Consider the following 17183-nt stretch of genomic DNA (forward strand, 5'->3'; position numbering starts at 1 on the left):
CCCTCCCTTCACTTTATCTATAAATTTCTAGAATTTTACAAAGAGGGGGAGAAGAAAGGGCCCCTCCCCATCCCATTTCCCCTATTCTAATGTCAACAGTGGAGGGTCATTATTAGGCATCTTTTAATGATAACCCCCGCCATTAGTGAAAATGAAGGTTTAGGGGTAGTCATTTAGTTAGGTTAATGGAGGAATCCAACTTGCAAAAATTGGGTTTGTGGTTTCCCCCTCGGCACATTGGACTAGGGGCAACATTGGGGATAGATTGGGAATTCAGTTTGAGTGGGAGGGTATTTGTTGTCAAGAGAAGTTTTGTGAGGTTTTAGAGAGGTGGCCATCATCTCTTCCATCCCCTCTCTACTCCCCAAAATCCCAACATCCCTGCAAAATGGAAAGGTAACTCACTAACAACAAAATATGATTGTTCATTTCTTCTTTTTATTTTCGAGACAGGTTTTGGAGTGAGAGAGAGAGAGCGAGCGAGAGAGAGAGAGAGAGAGAGAGAGGTTCTACGACGGGAAGCCTCAGACCAGCAGCGCTGCTGGAGCGGCGCTTCCCTATTCCGTGCTGAACGCGGGCTATCTAACTACAATGGCCCGCCCTCAGCACAACCGCTCCAAGGCCGCCGTCGCCGTCGCTGCCGCTGCTGCTGCCGCGGAGGAGACGCCTCTTGTCGTCTCTCTCAACTGCCTGGAGGACTGCTCCCTCGAGCAAGAGAGCCTCGCTGGCTTCGCCGCTGTCGAGCACGTTAGCCTCAGCCGCATCGCTGAGGGCCGGATCGAGTCCGCCTCTGCCGTCCTCCTCCATTCGCTTGCTTTTCTTCCTCGCGCCGCCCAGCGCCGTCTCCAGCCCTGGCAACTAATCCTCTGCCTCCGCTCTGCAGATCGAGCCGTCGACTCTGCACTCGCCGCTGATCTTGGCCTCCGCCTCGTTCATGTCGATGTCCACCGCGCTGAGGAGGTCGCCGATACCGTAATGGCGCTTTTCCTCGGCTTGCTTCGCCGGACGCACCTGCTCTCGCGCCACGCATTTTCTGCCTCGGGCTGGCTTGGCTCCGTTCAGCCACTCTGCCGCGGGATGAGGAGGTGCAGGGGCTTGGTGCTTGGAATTGTTGGGAGATCTGCTTCCGCGAAGTCTTTGGCGACAAGGAGTTTGGCTTTTAAAATCAGCGTTCTTTACTTTGATGTCCATGAGGTACTTAAAGCTTTGATCTGTCTTGATATTTAAGTATCCTCACTTTCTGATGTTTTAGTGTGAAAGTGAATTCGAACTCATTAGTCTTCGTGAAGAAATAACAGTTCTGATGGTTTAGTCATTTACAGCTGGTGGCAGCTTAAAATCGGATCTGTTTATATAAAGACAAGCACTTGTTCGTGCAATGACTAATGCATTTCAAGAACTACAAAAACATTTTGAATCAAGAGTTAACGATGCTGGTATTTTCTGGTGGTTAGTGGGCGTGTGACGGGATGAGTTGAAATCTTTTGTCGTAATAGTTATGCTACTCTTAAGAACGAATTGACAATGAGATGTTTAGTTTTACCGCAGAGGGAAGGGTAGTGTTGAAGTGCTTAAATCGTGTGGGAGGAAATTACTCACTTGTTCTCCACTCTCCACTTATCCCTTGATTAGGAGACTTATATACTTGTATATGTCATGCTTTGCCCTTTTTACCGTGCTATTCATCATGTCCCTCCATCTTTATCAATTTCCAATTGTGCTTTTATGTTGAGAGAGGGTATGTGATTTATGTGGTTTCAGTGATTGTTTTAACGTCTTTTTAGTGGTAATCTTATATCTGGGTTGACCTAATCTGACCAATAACACTGTGCGCATTGGCTATAAGGTAGCTCTCATGTAATGGTAATTTGTAATGTAAATAAGGTAGCTCTCATGTAATGGTAATTTGTAATGTAAATCATAGTTATTCATATCTAGTTCAAGCAACTGTATTGCTAAGTGAAATAATTCACTTATGCAGGATTCAGCTGTATGCAAAGAGATCCTGGATTTTTTTATAGCTGACTATTTATTCTCGTGAAATTTTGCTAATGACTTGTAAATTAAAAGCTAGTGTAATTTCCCTATTACACACTCACTTGGTTTATATGTGAATTATAAATACCTGGACATTGAATCGACACTGAACTAGGAAGTGATTGAACCCAACTTTTGCTACAAATGTGCAAGCTTTGGACTAGTTTCTACTGAAAGTTTCATTTGTACATATGGGTTTGTTTTTCTATGAAAAATTTCACTTCTGTTTATCTTGGTACTGATTGAAATTACATATTGACATTGTAAACGCGGCTTCTTTTAATGTTCATTTTCATTTATTTCTGCGGCATGTCTGATTTGTTATGGTTGACACTTTTATGATAGGGAAAAGGGAAATCTGGACATGCAATTGCATTTCCACCTGCAGCACGTCGAATGGATACCCTTAATGACTTGCTGGCAGCAAGTGATCTTGTTTCACTGCATTGTGCCCTAACTAATGAAACTGTTCAGATTATTAATGCGGAATGCTTGCAGCACATAAAACCTGGTAATTCTTTAACTATTTCATTGCTCTTGATTGATGTTTCCTTCTAAGGTTCTTTCTGGAAAATACCGTGCTGGATGTTAACTGCTTGGTTGACCTGGAATAACTATTTTATGTGGGTGAGCTTACTTTTGGCAGAGGGTGGTTTTGGGGTAAATTTTGCAGGTGCTGTGAAACTAATTCCTGCCCCATCCTTGTCCTGCTCAATGATGAGTTTTTTCCTCCACTGTGTTGCTAGCCTGTAAAAATTATAATGTGGCTCAGCCTACTTGAGTTCATTTTATTTTAAAAAATTATGATATTTCATTTTAATTATTATTTGTTCCTGGTAACAGTATAAACTTCCTATTAAAAATGTATAAATTGTCATTTTCAAAAAAAGTGTATATTGTTCTTTCTATTCAAACAGAAGTGTACATTGTTGAAGACTAAATGAATCATATTAAGTTAAAAGTTTAGATTTTTTAAAAATAAATTCGAAATATGCAATTAAATAAGATAGAGGGAGCTTTTGAGGGCGGTTTTACAAACACCTGATTCTTCATATTCTATTGTGGCATTTATGTTTCAACCCTATCCTGCTTTGTGGAATTAGCCCCATCCTTACTTACCTCTTCGGAGATGGATGGTAAACTATCAACTCTAGTAGATAGGCCTTGTTCATATTTCTCAGTGACATAATTGGTTTTAAATCAATGGCATTCCTATGTAATTTAGAAAAGTGACACCTGTATGGAGATTCAAGTGGACAAAACTGTTGACATCTTAGATGGCAGGAGCTTCTAATTTCATATTCACGAGTTAAAAAATACAAGCATGTTATTGAATTGCTCTATGTTCAGTCTGATATTTGGTGTGCTTGCCTTGTCTGTCCATGATTGATAAATATGATGGATTGTGAGCATTGTTGATTACACCATATGTTTCAAATAATTCTTGTGGCAATATTCGGCATTAACTTGTGATCATTTAAAAAAATAATTTAAAAAAAAAAACTTGTGAGCATTTAAATGCATATGATTGTCGTAGTGATTATTCCTTCTTATCCTCTTTCCTGAAGACAAACATATTTGCTTTCTGCCAGGAGCATTTGTTGTGAATACAGGTAGCAGTCAGCTTTTAGATGATTGTGCTCTGAAACAGCTCTTGATTGATGGAACTATTGCTGGTTGTGCACTGGATGGTGCAGAAGGGCCTCAATGGATGGAAGCATGGGTATGGGCATTATAACTTTAGGGTATGAAAGTGGAATCTGAATTATGTTGCTAACAGGCTCATTTTCCTTGTATTTATATTAGTATTTTGTGTATGAGTTTCTCTATTGATGTGTGAAGTCCACTTGTTATATCTACTGCTCCAATATAATTTAAAGTTGTTCAAATCATATACTGGTTTTATGTTTTAAATGATATAGGAACTATTTACAGTTCAATGTCTGCTGAAAATTCATTCTGTAATGCCTGACCATTAAGATAATTGAATTTTATAAACTTTAACGGTTTTAGATGGGAAAGAAAGATAAAAACCTATCTCACCTTTCTCAAAAAAAAAAAAAAAAAAAAAAGAAAAGAAGAGAAAAACCATTGATATTGTTGATTTAGTGAAGAATTGGATGCTTGGTTTCATGTGACTAGATGTTGCAGAACTAAGGCAAACAATCTATTTTGTAAATATTTTATATTGTTGATCATGGTAGAGAATTGACTCAGATATAAGTTGGAATCTTTATAGACATACTTTTAAGTTTGAAGAAGACATGCATATTACCAGGATGTGACTTCTTGACCACATATGTATCTTTTCAGGAATTTTGTTAATGTTCATAGTAAGTTAATTCATTTTTTGTCTGAAAAATACATATAAAATCATCTACGAGTTTAACAGCTATAATTTTTATCAATTTTGCTGCAGGTAAAAGAGATGCCAAATGTGTTGATACTTCCCCGAAGTGCAGATTACAGTGAAGAAGTATGGATGGAGATCAGGGAAAAAGCAATATCTCTGTTGCATACTTTCTTTGTTCATGGTGTTTTCCCAATGAATGCTGTCTCTGATGAGGAAGATGAAATAAGTGAAAATGGATATGAAGATGAACGACCTAACAAAGTAGAGACAGATTGTACTTCACTGGTTCATGGTGGTGATCTTGTTGTAGAAGAAAGCCAGTTGAGTACAGAAAATAGCCAGAAGCAGTGTATTAATCAACCAGCAGGCTCCCATCTTCAGTATCAAGGACCTGGTCCATCACAAAGTTTCTGTGTTCGGTCCGAGGGGAGGAGTAGCAGATCAAATAGAAAGGCTAAAAAGAGGCATTCTCGTCGCAAGTCTCAACAAAAGTCAGATGACCCATCTTTTGATAGAGAGAGCAATTGCACCTCACAACGTGAGGATGATACTGCCATAAGCAGCCGGGATCAAGTTTGGAGTTCCAGTTCAAGATTTGCTTCTCCAGAGGATTCTAGAAATAAGCCAATGGGGCCTGCAGATTCGACCATGGAATCAACTCCAGAGAAAAAAACAGTAGTAAATGCAGGGCTTAATAGGAATTCTGGGGAACTATTAAAAGATGGGTATGTGATAGCTTTACACGTAAATGATAGACCAGGTTTTCATGTGTCAAGGCAAAGAGTGCCTGGGGGAGGTTGGTTTCTGGATATCATGTCAAATGTAACGAAAAGGGACCCAGCTGCTCAGTTTCTTGTGACCTTTAGAAACAAGGTTAGCTAGTTTGCAATTTTGCCTTTCTTTAGTTCATTCAATCGTTAAAATAACTTGTTGTTTTTTTCTAAATTTACTTCCTCAGGACACTATTGGGCTGCGCTCTTTTGCTGCCGGTGGAAAGTTGTTGCAGGTAATAGTGGATGCTTTACCATTGGATCTTTGCATTTAGAGGGGTTCTTTAGCAGGTCAGATGAAATCTTCAGTGTCATTTTCTGAAAATGAAAATACAAAAAGACATTCTTCTGTTTTAGTTCCCTAACAAATGACTATGAGGCATTTCCTTTCTATATTTATTTCCTGACGTTTGGAGAGAATGACACTAGGTGTCTCTCATCACATTGTGTGTCATCTATGCTACCCTAGCCAGTCGCTTGTCCCCCCTCCCAAAAAAATGCTAGCTGTAGCTTGGTGATCTCAACCAATTGAAATGTGGTGAATATTTTATACTGAATGACATGCTTCCCTGGTCCATGATTGTACAGATCAGACATCTGTTATTGAAAATTTTCATCACGTAATTTTTCTGTAACAATATATCATCAGATATTTGGTATTTGAAATGTCCAAAAAATGTGCATTAAATCTTAATCCAAATTAGTGTGCCTTGGATTCTGATTCAGAGATTATTTTATATACCTTTTATATTGTGAAATTGAAAGTCTAAAATACAAAATAATTTGAAGCGATTTATTTGAAAGTTAGGTGTGCAGTGACTTGGTGTATATGGACAAAAAAGAGTGACCATATGTTCCAGAAAAAAATGGAATCTATAAATCAGGTGGTTGATAGGATTAAGCAGGTGTCTTTATACTGGCTCCATTTTGAGGACTTCTCATTTCACCCGTTCTTATGGGATCACTGGTCATGCGTTGCCTTTCTCCACAAAGGTTGCCAAAGTTTGACAACTGCTGGGATCCCTCACCTACTTAATTTTGATTGAAATGCCTAAGACAATCCTGGTCCTGCTGGATTTAGGCAGAGTTATTTGTGATCCTTATGAGAGTATCCTTTTCTTGTACGTTGGACCCTTGGTCTTAGGGACTTTGACTGCTGGAACCTAGGCTCTTCTCCGGGGAGATCTGCATTGTGGTGGAGATATTTAACTTGCCCTACTCATTGAGGGGGGTTCCTTGGCTGTTACCTTCTCCCTCCTTGGAGGCTTCTCCACCTTGTTGAAGAGATCCTTGATAAGTCCCAGCAGCTGCCTGTGACCTGGCAGCATACCCCACATTCTGCAAACTCTACTGCTGATAAACTGGTTAGGCAGAATTGACCTCTTGGTGCCAATCCCCTCCCCTCCCCTTTCTTGCCTATCTGTGTTTTTTGGTTTCTTTTATGTTGAAACTTAGAATTCTATGATGTATAATCATAGTAAAAGAGGATTAAGGGGTGAGAAGAAGAAGAAAAATTGTGGAGAAAAGTTTTAGGAGGAGAAGAGGAAGAATGATAAATTTGGAGAAAAGAGGAGGAAGAATAGGGTAATGGACTTGTCCAAACCCTCCCCCTTAAGTTGTATTTATAGATATCAAAAGTACGAATATTACAAAAATACCCATCACCATAGGAAGAGCGAATAAGAGACATAAATCATAAACTAATTACATCAGTGCCACCCTAATTACATCATATCTTCCAACAACCCCCCTCAAGCTCGGAGGTAATGGCAGTGATCCCAGTTTGAACCAAATAACATAGATATAGTGATAAGCTCCTGCATCATGGTATCCCAACACCGGGCATCGATTCTCAAAGGGTAGAAATGGGTGATAAAATATAAGTCGAAACCAACCTCAAAGAATTTTGACCAAATATAGTTATTATAATCACTAAAGTGGGTTATGCTTGTCATTCACAAGACAACGATAAAAGACCAAGGATACCAATAAAAAGTAGAGTGGGTGATGTCTGTCATTCACAAGATGGTGATAAAAGACCCACATGTATCAAAAAAAAGTTTCAAAGGACTTAAAACACCCATGTAAATAAAAAGGACCAACTAAAGCAATGCTTCAAAAAAGTTTAGCCAAAGTGGTAAGTGAGAGTCAAATAAAGGACAGTAGGAGAAAGACTACCAAATAACAGGGCAATGGGTAATTATAAGGAAGATAAGGTGAAGAAGTCGGTTCTTAGGTAATTCAAATCCTCCATCAAACGAACCAATGCTGACAACAATTAGCAAATAATGAACCCAAGGTTAGCAACTGAGGAGTTTTTCTTCAATAATAATGTTTCAATCAAAGAAACACAATAGCAACATCGGATATGAGCCAATGCCCAAATAACATGTACCAAATAATTCTTTGCGAGACCATCCTTGAATAAGGAAACCGTGCACCAGGTAATAAGCTAAGGATAATCCAAGGTAATAATCCACGGTGATAACCAAGCTAGAATCAAGCCGGTAGTAGATAGCAGATAGAAGATAGTAGCTTTGACAGTGAGTGAGTGAGTAAAGCCGAGTTAATTACCAAAGAATCCAGAGTAATAGATTGCCAATAATAAGTTGAACCAAGTTCTGTTTGATAATCAATCTCCAACCAACTTGCAACAAGATAAAAATCATCATTGTCCTCATCTTTCTTACTTCTCCTTCTATCTTCCCCCTTACGCTAGGAGGTAATAACAATGATCCCAACTTGAAACAAAAAATAGTTGTAGTATGAAGGAAAGTATGAAAGTAATCAAGTCAACAAATGCTTTGCAAGCTCAAGTACTAATTCACCTCTTGTATGATCAAGTAAAAGAGGCTACTATAAACAACTTCACTCAAGTAAGAATTAATCCAAGAGAGAGAACCAAACCAAGCCAACGAGTCTTTGTTTTGGCAAATTGAACCAACTTGGGGTAAGAAGAAGAACCAGCCCGAGTTTGATTTTTTCCTTTGGTCAATTAATCATCCACTAAACAAGATTCTTCATACTGGCCGAAATCATGTGTTCCTTAATCAGGAAGGAGATAAAAAATCAAGTCAAATCAAATCATCCACTAAATCAACTCAAGGAAGATCTTCCATTAAATTAACCACTTTCCAAAAATTAATTAAGGAAACTTTTCCTTTGAGATATGGCGCCACCTCACCAAAGATATTAAAATCTTGTCTTGCCTTAATTTTTTAGGCAAAGATATCAAATTAGATTCTTGTAATCTTTCCAAATCACCAACAAAATATTAAAAAAATTGTAGCTTGAAAAAAAAAGGTTTATAATTCAGAATAAGAACGCTTCTTCTCTTTGATAAATAAATGAAGGAATTTTTCTGATAAAAGTTGATCTTCTAAAGATTATTTCCAGATATTGTTAGTTAACAAACAGAAACTTTCCAAGGGTAGATCATGAGATACTTTCCAGATATTGTTGATCAATAACAACAACTCAAAAAGTGAAGCAAAAAATTCTGCTCAAATTTGGATCTTCGCATGCAATAGGATATCAGCATTATTAGAAATTAGACGCTCTAATTCCAAACTAACAAGAACAATAATAATAAACGCAGAAAAAGAAAAACAAGCACGAAGAAAGACAACAAGATTTATACAGGTTCGCCTCAAGGTGAGACTACGTCCTGTCTTCCACCGTTGTAGTAATCTATTATGAAGATGAAATAGTTTACAAGAGAAATCGCTTCTCTAACCTCTTTCAGCCGCAATTGATGATTCTCCTCAACGATGAATAAACCCTAATAGCGGCGCCCCAAATATAAAGGGAAAACTAGGGCAACCGCAATACAAGAGTGAAATCCCCAAACTACCCTTAATGAAACAATAGTCAATATATCATAGACCCGCCTCGGGGCTATGCCCCTGAAACCCCAGAAGAGGGGCTCCTCGCCCCCCTTCCAATCCCCACGACGACCTTACCGCGAAGATCTGCGACACAACATAAGGTGTTAATTAGGCTCCATAACTTAAACAATATGACCTTTGATTCTTTTAATGCGAATATCTCCTTAAATATAAATCAAATTTACATACAAATTTCTCCTTTTGAAACTAAACTTAAATACATTTCATCCAAGTATAAATTCTCTTAAGAAATTATACTTCTTTTTAGATAAATAATCTGATAGATTTCATACTCTGTAATCTGGCCTAACTGAGTACTCTTTTTTCTTTGGTTAGCGTGACCATTGACTCTTCCAAGATCAATATGTCCATATAAAAAACTCAGAATAAGAATTGGTTGAATATGTAAGAAAATAAACTTATAAATCTTTCTTTTGATATTTAATTCTTCATATAAAGTCACATTCTTGATGGCATAAAACGGCTTGAAAGTTGAAGCTTTCTGCTGCTGCACAAAACTTTTTGCTACTTGACCTTTTCTACTTCAGATGTCGATTTCTGATTCTAGAGAAATCTAATTTCAATGATTTTTTTTTTTTTTTTTTTTTTTTGAGTTGGGAACTAGTCTCAAAGATCTTTACAACGATATATAATTTGTTATATGAAAAATACGGCAAGAGAGTGACACGTCCAATGAAATACGGGAATTCAGAAATAAGACTCAAAGAAAAAGGAGAAACTGCTCTTTTTTCTTTTTCTTTTTTCTTCTTCTTCTTCCCTTTCTTCTCTGTTTTCTTCTCAGTTCTTTGCCTGCTCTGATATCATGTTGAAACTTAGGATTCCATGATGTATAATCACAGTAGAAGAGGATTAAGGGGGAGAAGAAGAAAAAGAGTTGTGGAGAGAAGGTTTTAGGAGGAGAAGAGGAAAAACAATGAATTTGGAGAAAAGAGGAGGAAGAATAGGATAATGGACTTGTCCAAACCTCCCCCTTAAGTGAATAAGAGACATAAATTATAAACTAATTATATCAGTGCCACCCTAATTACATCCTATCTTCCAACATTTTATATTCTTATAAAGCTTATGTAATTTCTTGTATTTTCCCCCTCAGTTGTTTGTGAGGTGGTATGTTTTTTGTATCCCTCTGTTTTTCTTCTGTCTTAGTTAAATCCCTTTTCAACCTTCAAGAAAAAAAAAATTGTCGGTTCTACTTTCAACTTATAAACCCAAATCTGCCACGCCTACACTATATGTGGGATTTTTACCCTCTAATTGCCCTCATGTCCCAGGCTCATTGAACATACATGGTTCTGAGATGTGGAACATGCATGCAGGCATGAAGAGTAATAGAATTTGTCTTGAACTAGCTTGAGTCCAGTACCATGATAAGTTGGGCCAGTTCCTTTTCCAAGATGACTTGCCAATTGTAAAAGTCCTACTTCTGAACTTATAAACCTACTTCTAAGCATACACAGAAATAAGACTTTTATGCACTAATTTATGTACTTAAAAATATAAAATTGACAAAACTTCTGTGACAAATAGAACATATAGAAACAAACATATTTCCTTAAGAGTTCTTGTAAAAAGAAAGAAAAAAATCTACTGAATGATGAAATTACTGTGCCCCTAATATTGGGTAGCAGGCTAGCTGATGGTTATCTGAATTTGATCCAATTTAGTTTCCAATTTAGTTTGGACCATTCAGCTAGTGTAATTCCTATGGCTTATCTTGAATTTCAGGTTGAATTTGTGAATACTTCTTCTGATGCCCATCTGCATGGATACTCCTCTTGGGCTCCTTGGATATTTTTAGTGAGCCTTGTTCAGAGGCCTTTCTGAATCATATTGTTCGTGTGTGTCTGGTTCCTTGCATGATTTAAACTTCTGTAAATGTCATTAGTTAAAGTCCTGTAATACTGAATTAGTTAAGGATTGCAAATATCTATTCACTTGTATTTCAACTCAGTGCAAGTTCAAATTTGATTAGCTTCTTGTTACTGATGATAGATGAAATGAATAAGAAGCAGATGATCATGCTAAAATGGTTTTCTGGTTTCGTGAAAGTATTCCATAGACTGATATATGAAATTTTAAATCTTGATCACTTAGAGTGGCCTTTTATTGACATTGGTGCATTCTCTCTATCCTTGTGGAAGAAGTTAGCTACATAATTATAATTTGATTGTTGCATTTATTCCAGATAAATAGAAGAATGGAATTTGTATTTGCAAGTTACAGTTTTGATGTTTGGGAAAGTTGGATGTTAGAAGGTTCCTCATTGGAAGATTGTAGGCTTGTCAACTGTCGAAATCCCTTGGTAAGCTTTTCTTCTTTCTTGTCAAAGTGTATAATAGTTTGGAGCTGTTTTGCTTGTTCTACAAAATTATCCGTGGTTGGATTCATAGAAACATTTTTTTGTATTGTTGATCATTTTGATTGAATCATTCTAATGTTTGGTAGTCGAGTTGCTATTACTGACTATTTTCCTTTTTTTTATGTGTTTCATTTTTCTGAGTGGGTGATTCAGTATCTTAAAGGTTTGTATACAAGTTTCTCCAACCTGTGAATATTTTTGTGGTGGCTAGCTCTGAGCAAACCTTTTCTTTTTGGTAACAATGAGGAAAAAAGATTTCATTAAGAGGGTCCCAAGTGAGACAAGGGGTGCTAATGATATTGAGGGAGATAGTTTGAATTCTTTAGCTGTGGACAAACTTTATTATGTTGAACTGCCAATAATAAGTTGAGTTTTGAGTAGCCACTTTTGTTGAAACATGAAAAATTATAAATGCTCTCTTTTAGTATTGACCTGGGCTCTCAATCTTCAGAATGATGAGGGAATTGAAGGGGATGTACCTCTTGAAATAAATACTAAAGGATTGAATTGGAAACTAGCATTTGGACTGTTGTGTGATGATGGCATGCCAAGAAGAGTGGAGGCAAATGCTGGACATGGCGGGTTATTTTGGCTACTGAGAAACTGGTTTTTGCAGAGGCTGAGTTGTAGAAATGCAAGAAGATGGATATATGCTAAACTAGAAAGATAAAACAAATCTATAGAGAACATTTGAGGGGGTGGCTCCAATTGACAATAAAATACATTGACATTTATGTGATGGTTTGGACATGTCCAATATGTGCTGTGAGAAAGTTTTTTTTTTTGTCACTTTTAATTGATGGACCAGCTGATCAGCAAGATAAATATTGCAAGGAAAGACTTTCAAGGAACATAAAAAATGGACTTGGCATATGGTTGATCAAAAGGGAGAAAATGATTCATGTAACCTGGCCAATATGGTCTATGAAAGGCTTTTATGATCATGATGCAGTGAGGTCTGGAACAGTGAATCTCTCTGGGAACTCTTTAAGGGGTCCAGAAATTTTCAATAACTCTTCAAAAATCTTGATGTGCTTTATGATTGTTATTATTATTTGAGAGCAAAAGACAAAAACGTGAGTGTGTTTTGTCATATTTCATTAAATGATTTCATGTTGGTGCGAGTGGTTGCCCTGATTGTTTTATCTTCTTGGTTGTTATAGCTCCTGTTGCTCTCATTTATGCTACACGTCTTGCATTCAACCTGCCATTGGATTGAAGAGGGAATTGTCTTGTTTTGTTTTTCATTTATGTTTACCTTGCTATTATTCTTACCACTTTAAAACAAATTCCTTTTGTCCGTTCACAATTTAGTGTTCTGAGTAAAATGTGCCAATGATTATTGGGTAATTGGTTTTAGTGGGGAACAACTTTGTTCTAGTTTTATTAGTGAACTGTTCATGTGGACGATCTGTTTCTCATCAGTGGTTGAATGATGTGAATGCAGGCAGTGTTGGATGTACGTATTGAGATTCTAGCAGCGGTTGGCGAAGAAGATGGAGTTGCTCGCTGGCTCAATTAGATGATTTGAGGGACCTCAGTAGTCTGTGCTGTTTGTTACCAAAATCTTGGTTTTGTATTCCCCAACTCTGTAAAGCATTCAATTTTGATTATTCTCCTGGGACCTGAGCTTCAATAGCGCAGTTGTAGTTTCATTTCCGTTTTTTAATCTGGAAAGTTGCCTTGACATATGTAGAATTTTCACCCATGACTTGTATTTATTGTTCTCTTCTCATTCGCCTTGGTTTAGGCATCCACAAGTATGGTGATGAAAAGGGTTATGGTTTTCAGTGTTCTGATTTAAATCGTTTTAAACTTTCCTGACTTCCAAGATTGCAATTCTCATGAACGTCTTTTCCTTGTGGCGTCATTTGTTCGAAGAGTTCATCTGGCAAATTCTTTGGATTTCTGTCTTGCTTACTGTTTGTTTTTTATAGTTTTATTTTATTTTATTTGCAAACGATGATAATTTTATCACAAAGTTGAGTAATACAGGAAGTAGCTTGTAAGGCAGAGAGTCAAAGCAAATCACATACAGGATGTAGAGGCATCTTTCGGAATTCCCCGTTAGTTACTCTGGCCTCTTTTCTTGCGCTCTGTTCAGTTGTCACTATAATTGATGACAATATGCAAATTTGAGGCAGAATATTGCAGCTCATGGACTCCGTTCCAAGTCTCCGTGCTTTTCCTTGGGTTGGCTTCAGTTTTGATGCAAAGGCTTCCCAGGTTTAATATACCTCGTGGTCGTGAATGCGGAGAAATGCTGCTAGACGTTCAGTTACAATACATAGAGATTGGTAAGGACGCCCAATCATCCATTCCACATGTATCAAGACATTACAACAGAAGAAATATCAAAGCGATATAACAAGCTAATCTCTAATTCTTCTTATCATCTTCTTCTTTCCAAAGCACAGGCCAGTTCTGCTTAGCTTCCTCCCACCCCAAAACTGAGCCATTCTTCTCCGCGTCCCAGCTTGTAGAAAGGGTCCCATATGCGATCCCAAGTCCCGACGTTCCAAAGGAGAGCAAAACAGCGACGAACGGCAGCCATTGAGGGACGTCCCAGACTCCTCTTTCCTTCAACATGGCTAACAAGTAAACGAGTCCGACTCCGGAAGCCATCGGAATTCCAACTGAAACTAATGTCCTTGCTAATATCCTGTCGAAGACCACCTGCGGTATGGCGTCGTCATCATCAATCCCTGCGTTCTTGCCTCGGGGAATATCCTCTCTTTTGTTCCTCTTCTCAGAGGCAGCAATCGGTGTGCCAAAACCTTTGGCACCTGCATGTGGGGGTTGATACTGCAGATGGTGGGCAGTAAGTTTTCTTTGCGGCCACGGCGTGCTTTTTTGGGCATAAGGAGAGGGCACATTTAAGTGCAGCAGCGCGTTCATGGCTTCTTTATCTGCTTTTCCTGCTGTGTCTGTGGGAGTATCTCTCTCTCTTTCTTCATTATCTGAAGAGACGGAAGGTCGCAGATATTTCTTTGTTGGACTTTTTAGAGGGCACCAAAATTCTGCAAAATGGCTTATGTGTCCTCGGATTTATCAAGCTAGCCGTAAGCACGGAAAAAATTAATATAATATTCTACTGAAGATAAAAATAACTTTTATGTATTTTTTATGCCCATTTGTATTGTTTTGTCTCCCCACTCCTCATCTTTATCTTCTTCGGTTTTCCATGGGAGAACCCCCAGTGGTAGTTAAAATGATTCTCCTGTTTTTTTTTAAATTTTAATAATTTGTAAGTGGGCTCCTTTTCTGGGAGGACTGGCTTTTGAATGACTAATTTGTCGGCCATATGACCACATTTTAATTATATGATTTTGTACTCTACACTTTACTATAAATAGGTTTCTGAAAGGAAAAACCTAGAGGGGGGGAGGGGGGGGAGGGCGAATAGGTTTATCAAAACTAATGACTTTCAAAATAATTTATAAAATAAGCATCTATGACACTGAGATTTTTATAGTGGTTGAGAATCACTATTTCAGATTGTTACTCGACTCATAGGGATCTCTTACCCTAGAGTTAAAGATTCCACTATGATATGCCTAATGACACCAATAGTAAAGAATGAAGGTGGTTTGATTTTACAGTAATTGCCCAAAAAACAGATGGAGGGACTTATAGTCAGCAACCACCTAGACCCAAAAAGGGATTTCTACAACTTTATCAACATGAAAACAAATTGATCTCTGATGCAAAGATCACTAGCTTTACGATAGGATAGACATACATCTATATCAACACAAAGGAAAAGGTTACACCTTAATCCTAGGTGATCAACTAATATATCAACAACACTAAAATATAATTCAAAGTAAAATTGACTAATGCTAACTAGCAAGAATTTTTGAGTTTGAAAATAATTGATCAAGAAATGAATATAATCAAAACTTCTGTCTCTAGCAAAGTATTCAATAAATATGAAAATAAATGTAAAAATACTTAGCTCTTGAAACTAATATTTGAAAAGATCACCTCCTTGGATTTAAAATCAAAGGAACTTAAGAGAGACTTGAAAGAACATGGGAGACATAAATTTTTTTGCAGACGACTTCATTATTTAGGCTAGATAGGACTTTAATATTTATAGGAGAAAATCCAAGTGAAAAACTAGCCATTAAAAATGTATAGGCATAATTCTTGGCTTTGTCAAAATTTGGTGAAAATAATTACAAAAAATATAAAAATATATTCATAAAAATCCTCTATGCTTCTAAACATATTGGTGTGTCACTCACACAATTCGAAGATTTACAGCTCAACTTATGATCTTTGGAAGTCTTGAGTTTTCATATTTGTTGTATGGGATTGAATACTTTGTCTAGGGTCAAATCCTTTCTATCCACGACTCTTTTAGAAGTTGAATCCTTTGTCTAACTCAAATCTTATCACTTTGTTTCCTATAAAAATCAGCTCCTCTAATGTCTGGTCAAATCATCTATGTTTTAGTTCCTTTATTTGGGTTGATCCTCTTGATATAGTCGACTCGTGTGCACTGTTCTTCCCTACAAGGGTTGATTTCTTAAATAAATCCAAACTTACTATTAGTAAAGTTTGACTCCTTTTTCAACATGGATTTTTTATGAATTTTTTCTTCTTTGGACTCGACTTTTTGGCAGTGTACTCTACTCCATTTTCTTGAGCTCAACTCCTTTCTCTTCTATAAGTGGTTGTCTCTGGATTTTGAAATTCAGTTGCCTTTCTTCCTTCATCTGGCTCGACTTCTAGCTCTGCTAGACCCCATGTGCATATAGTCAAATACTTTTTCTTCCTAGCAGTTGCTTGTAGCAACATTTTGAATTGTCTTTCTTTCTCTTGCACATATACTCAACACCTTTTTCAAAATTTTGATAGAAACCTCCTTTTTCTCTAAAACCCCTAGAGTAGAGATCAATAATAAAATTTCTATGTTTGTTTATGTTGATTTTCAGGACTCCGTGGATTTAACTCACGGAGAAAAAGGGTGACAACATATTACGAGAAAACAGGAGGAAGAAAGAGGTTATGGACTTGTGTCCTAACCCTCCCCCTGAGGCTCAATTTATAGATGAATAAGATTACAATATTACCCCTAAAATTTATAGAGACAACCAGCGTGAGAGGGGAGTGTTGGAAGATCTGGAGGACTGTTATTTTATATGAGAAGATCCTATACATCATTTGCAACAAGTTGGGAGTTAATGATGTCCTCTCACCCCCAACTTGAGGGGGAGTGTTGGAAGACAAGTCCACACAACCAAGGAAGGCCTACATATCCAAGTGTGTTGGTAGATGGGCCCAAACCCATAAGACCAAGGAAGACCCACATATACAAGAGTATTGGAAGATGGGTCCAAGCCCATAAGATATGGGACCCACCATGATCACGTGAGGTGGCATAAGAGGTCTTACACAATAAGAAGTCTAACAGAGCCATAATTATTATGGAAGCAGGTCGCACAGAAGAGTTTTAGTTTAAAGGTGTTTTAGCCCACACGACCAAGGAAGACCCACGTATCCAAGTGTGTTGGAAGATGAGCCCAAACCCATAAGACCAAGGAATGCCCACATATCCAAGAGTGTTGGAAGATGAGTCCAAACCCATAAGATATGGGACCTACCATGATCACGTAAGGTGGCATAAGAAGTCTTACACAATATGAAGTCTAACAAAGCCACAATTATTATGGAAGCAGGTCTCACAGAAGAGTTTCAGTTTAAAGGTGTTTTAGTCATGTTAGTCTTCTATTTATATTGGGTTATTT

The 17183-nt window shown here is 37.5% G+C and overlaps 2 protein-coding genes across 3 annotated transcripts; one reads left to right on the forward strand and one right to left on the reverse strand.

Annotated features, from left to right (window-relative positions):
- The first annotated feature begins 371 nt into the window (after positions 1 to 371).
- Positions 372 to 13116, forward strand: LOC137947982 (C-terminal binding protein AN-like). 2 transcript variants are annotated; one of them, XM_068793862.1, is made up of 7 exons: positions 372 to 1194; positions 2383 to 2548; positions 3630 to 3760; positions 4457 to 5263; positions 5349 to 5396; positions 11254 to 11370; positions 12875 to 13116. In XM_068793862.1, exons 1-7 carry the CDS (start codon positions 592 to 594, stop codon positions 12947 to 12949), a joined length of 1947 nt encoding a protein of 648 aa, XP_068649963.1. In that variant the 5' UTR covers positions 372 to 591; the 3' UTR covers positions 12950 to 13116. The 2 variants fall into 2 exon arrangements, with proteins under 2 accessions (XP_068649963.1, XP_068649964.1); XM_068793863.1 differs by lacking the exon at positions 12875 to 13116 and having other exon boundaries at positions 5349 to 5451; positions 11254 to 11341.
- Positions 13117 to 13631: 515 nt separating this feature from the next.
- Positions 13632 to 14484, reverse strand: LOC137948984 (uncharacterized protein PAM68-like). Its single transcript, XM_068795231.1, has one exon. It carries the CDS (start codon positions 14323 to 14325, stop codon positions 13807 to 13809), a length of 519 nt encoding a protein of 172 aa, XP_068651332.1. The 5' UTR covers positions 14326 to 14484; the 3' UTR covers positions 13632 to 13806.
- Positions 14485 to 17183: the final 2699 nt, after the last annotated feature.

This window comes from Aristolochia californica, unplaced genomic scaffold, assembly GCF_029961685.1.
Source record: "Aristolochia californica isolate CCGP_79_NKW_82.1479 unplaced genomic scaffold, dmAriCali1.0.hap1 SCAF_13, whole genome shotgun sequence".
NCBI classification, from domain to species: domain Eukaryota; kingdom Viridiplantae; phylum Streptophyta; class Magnoliopsida; order Piperales; family Aristolochiaceae; genus Aristolochia; species Aristolochia californica.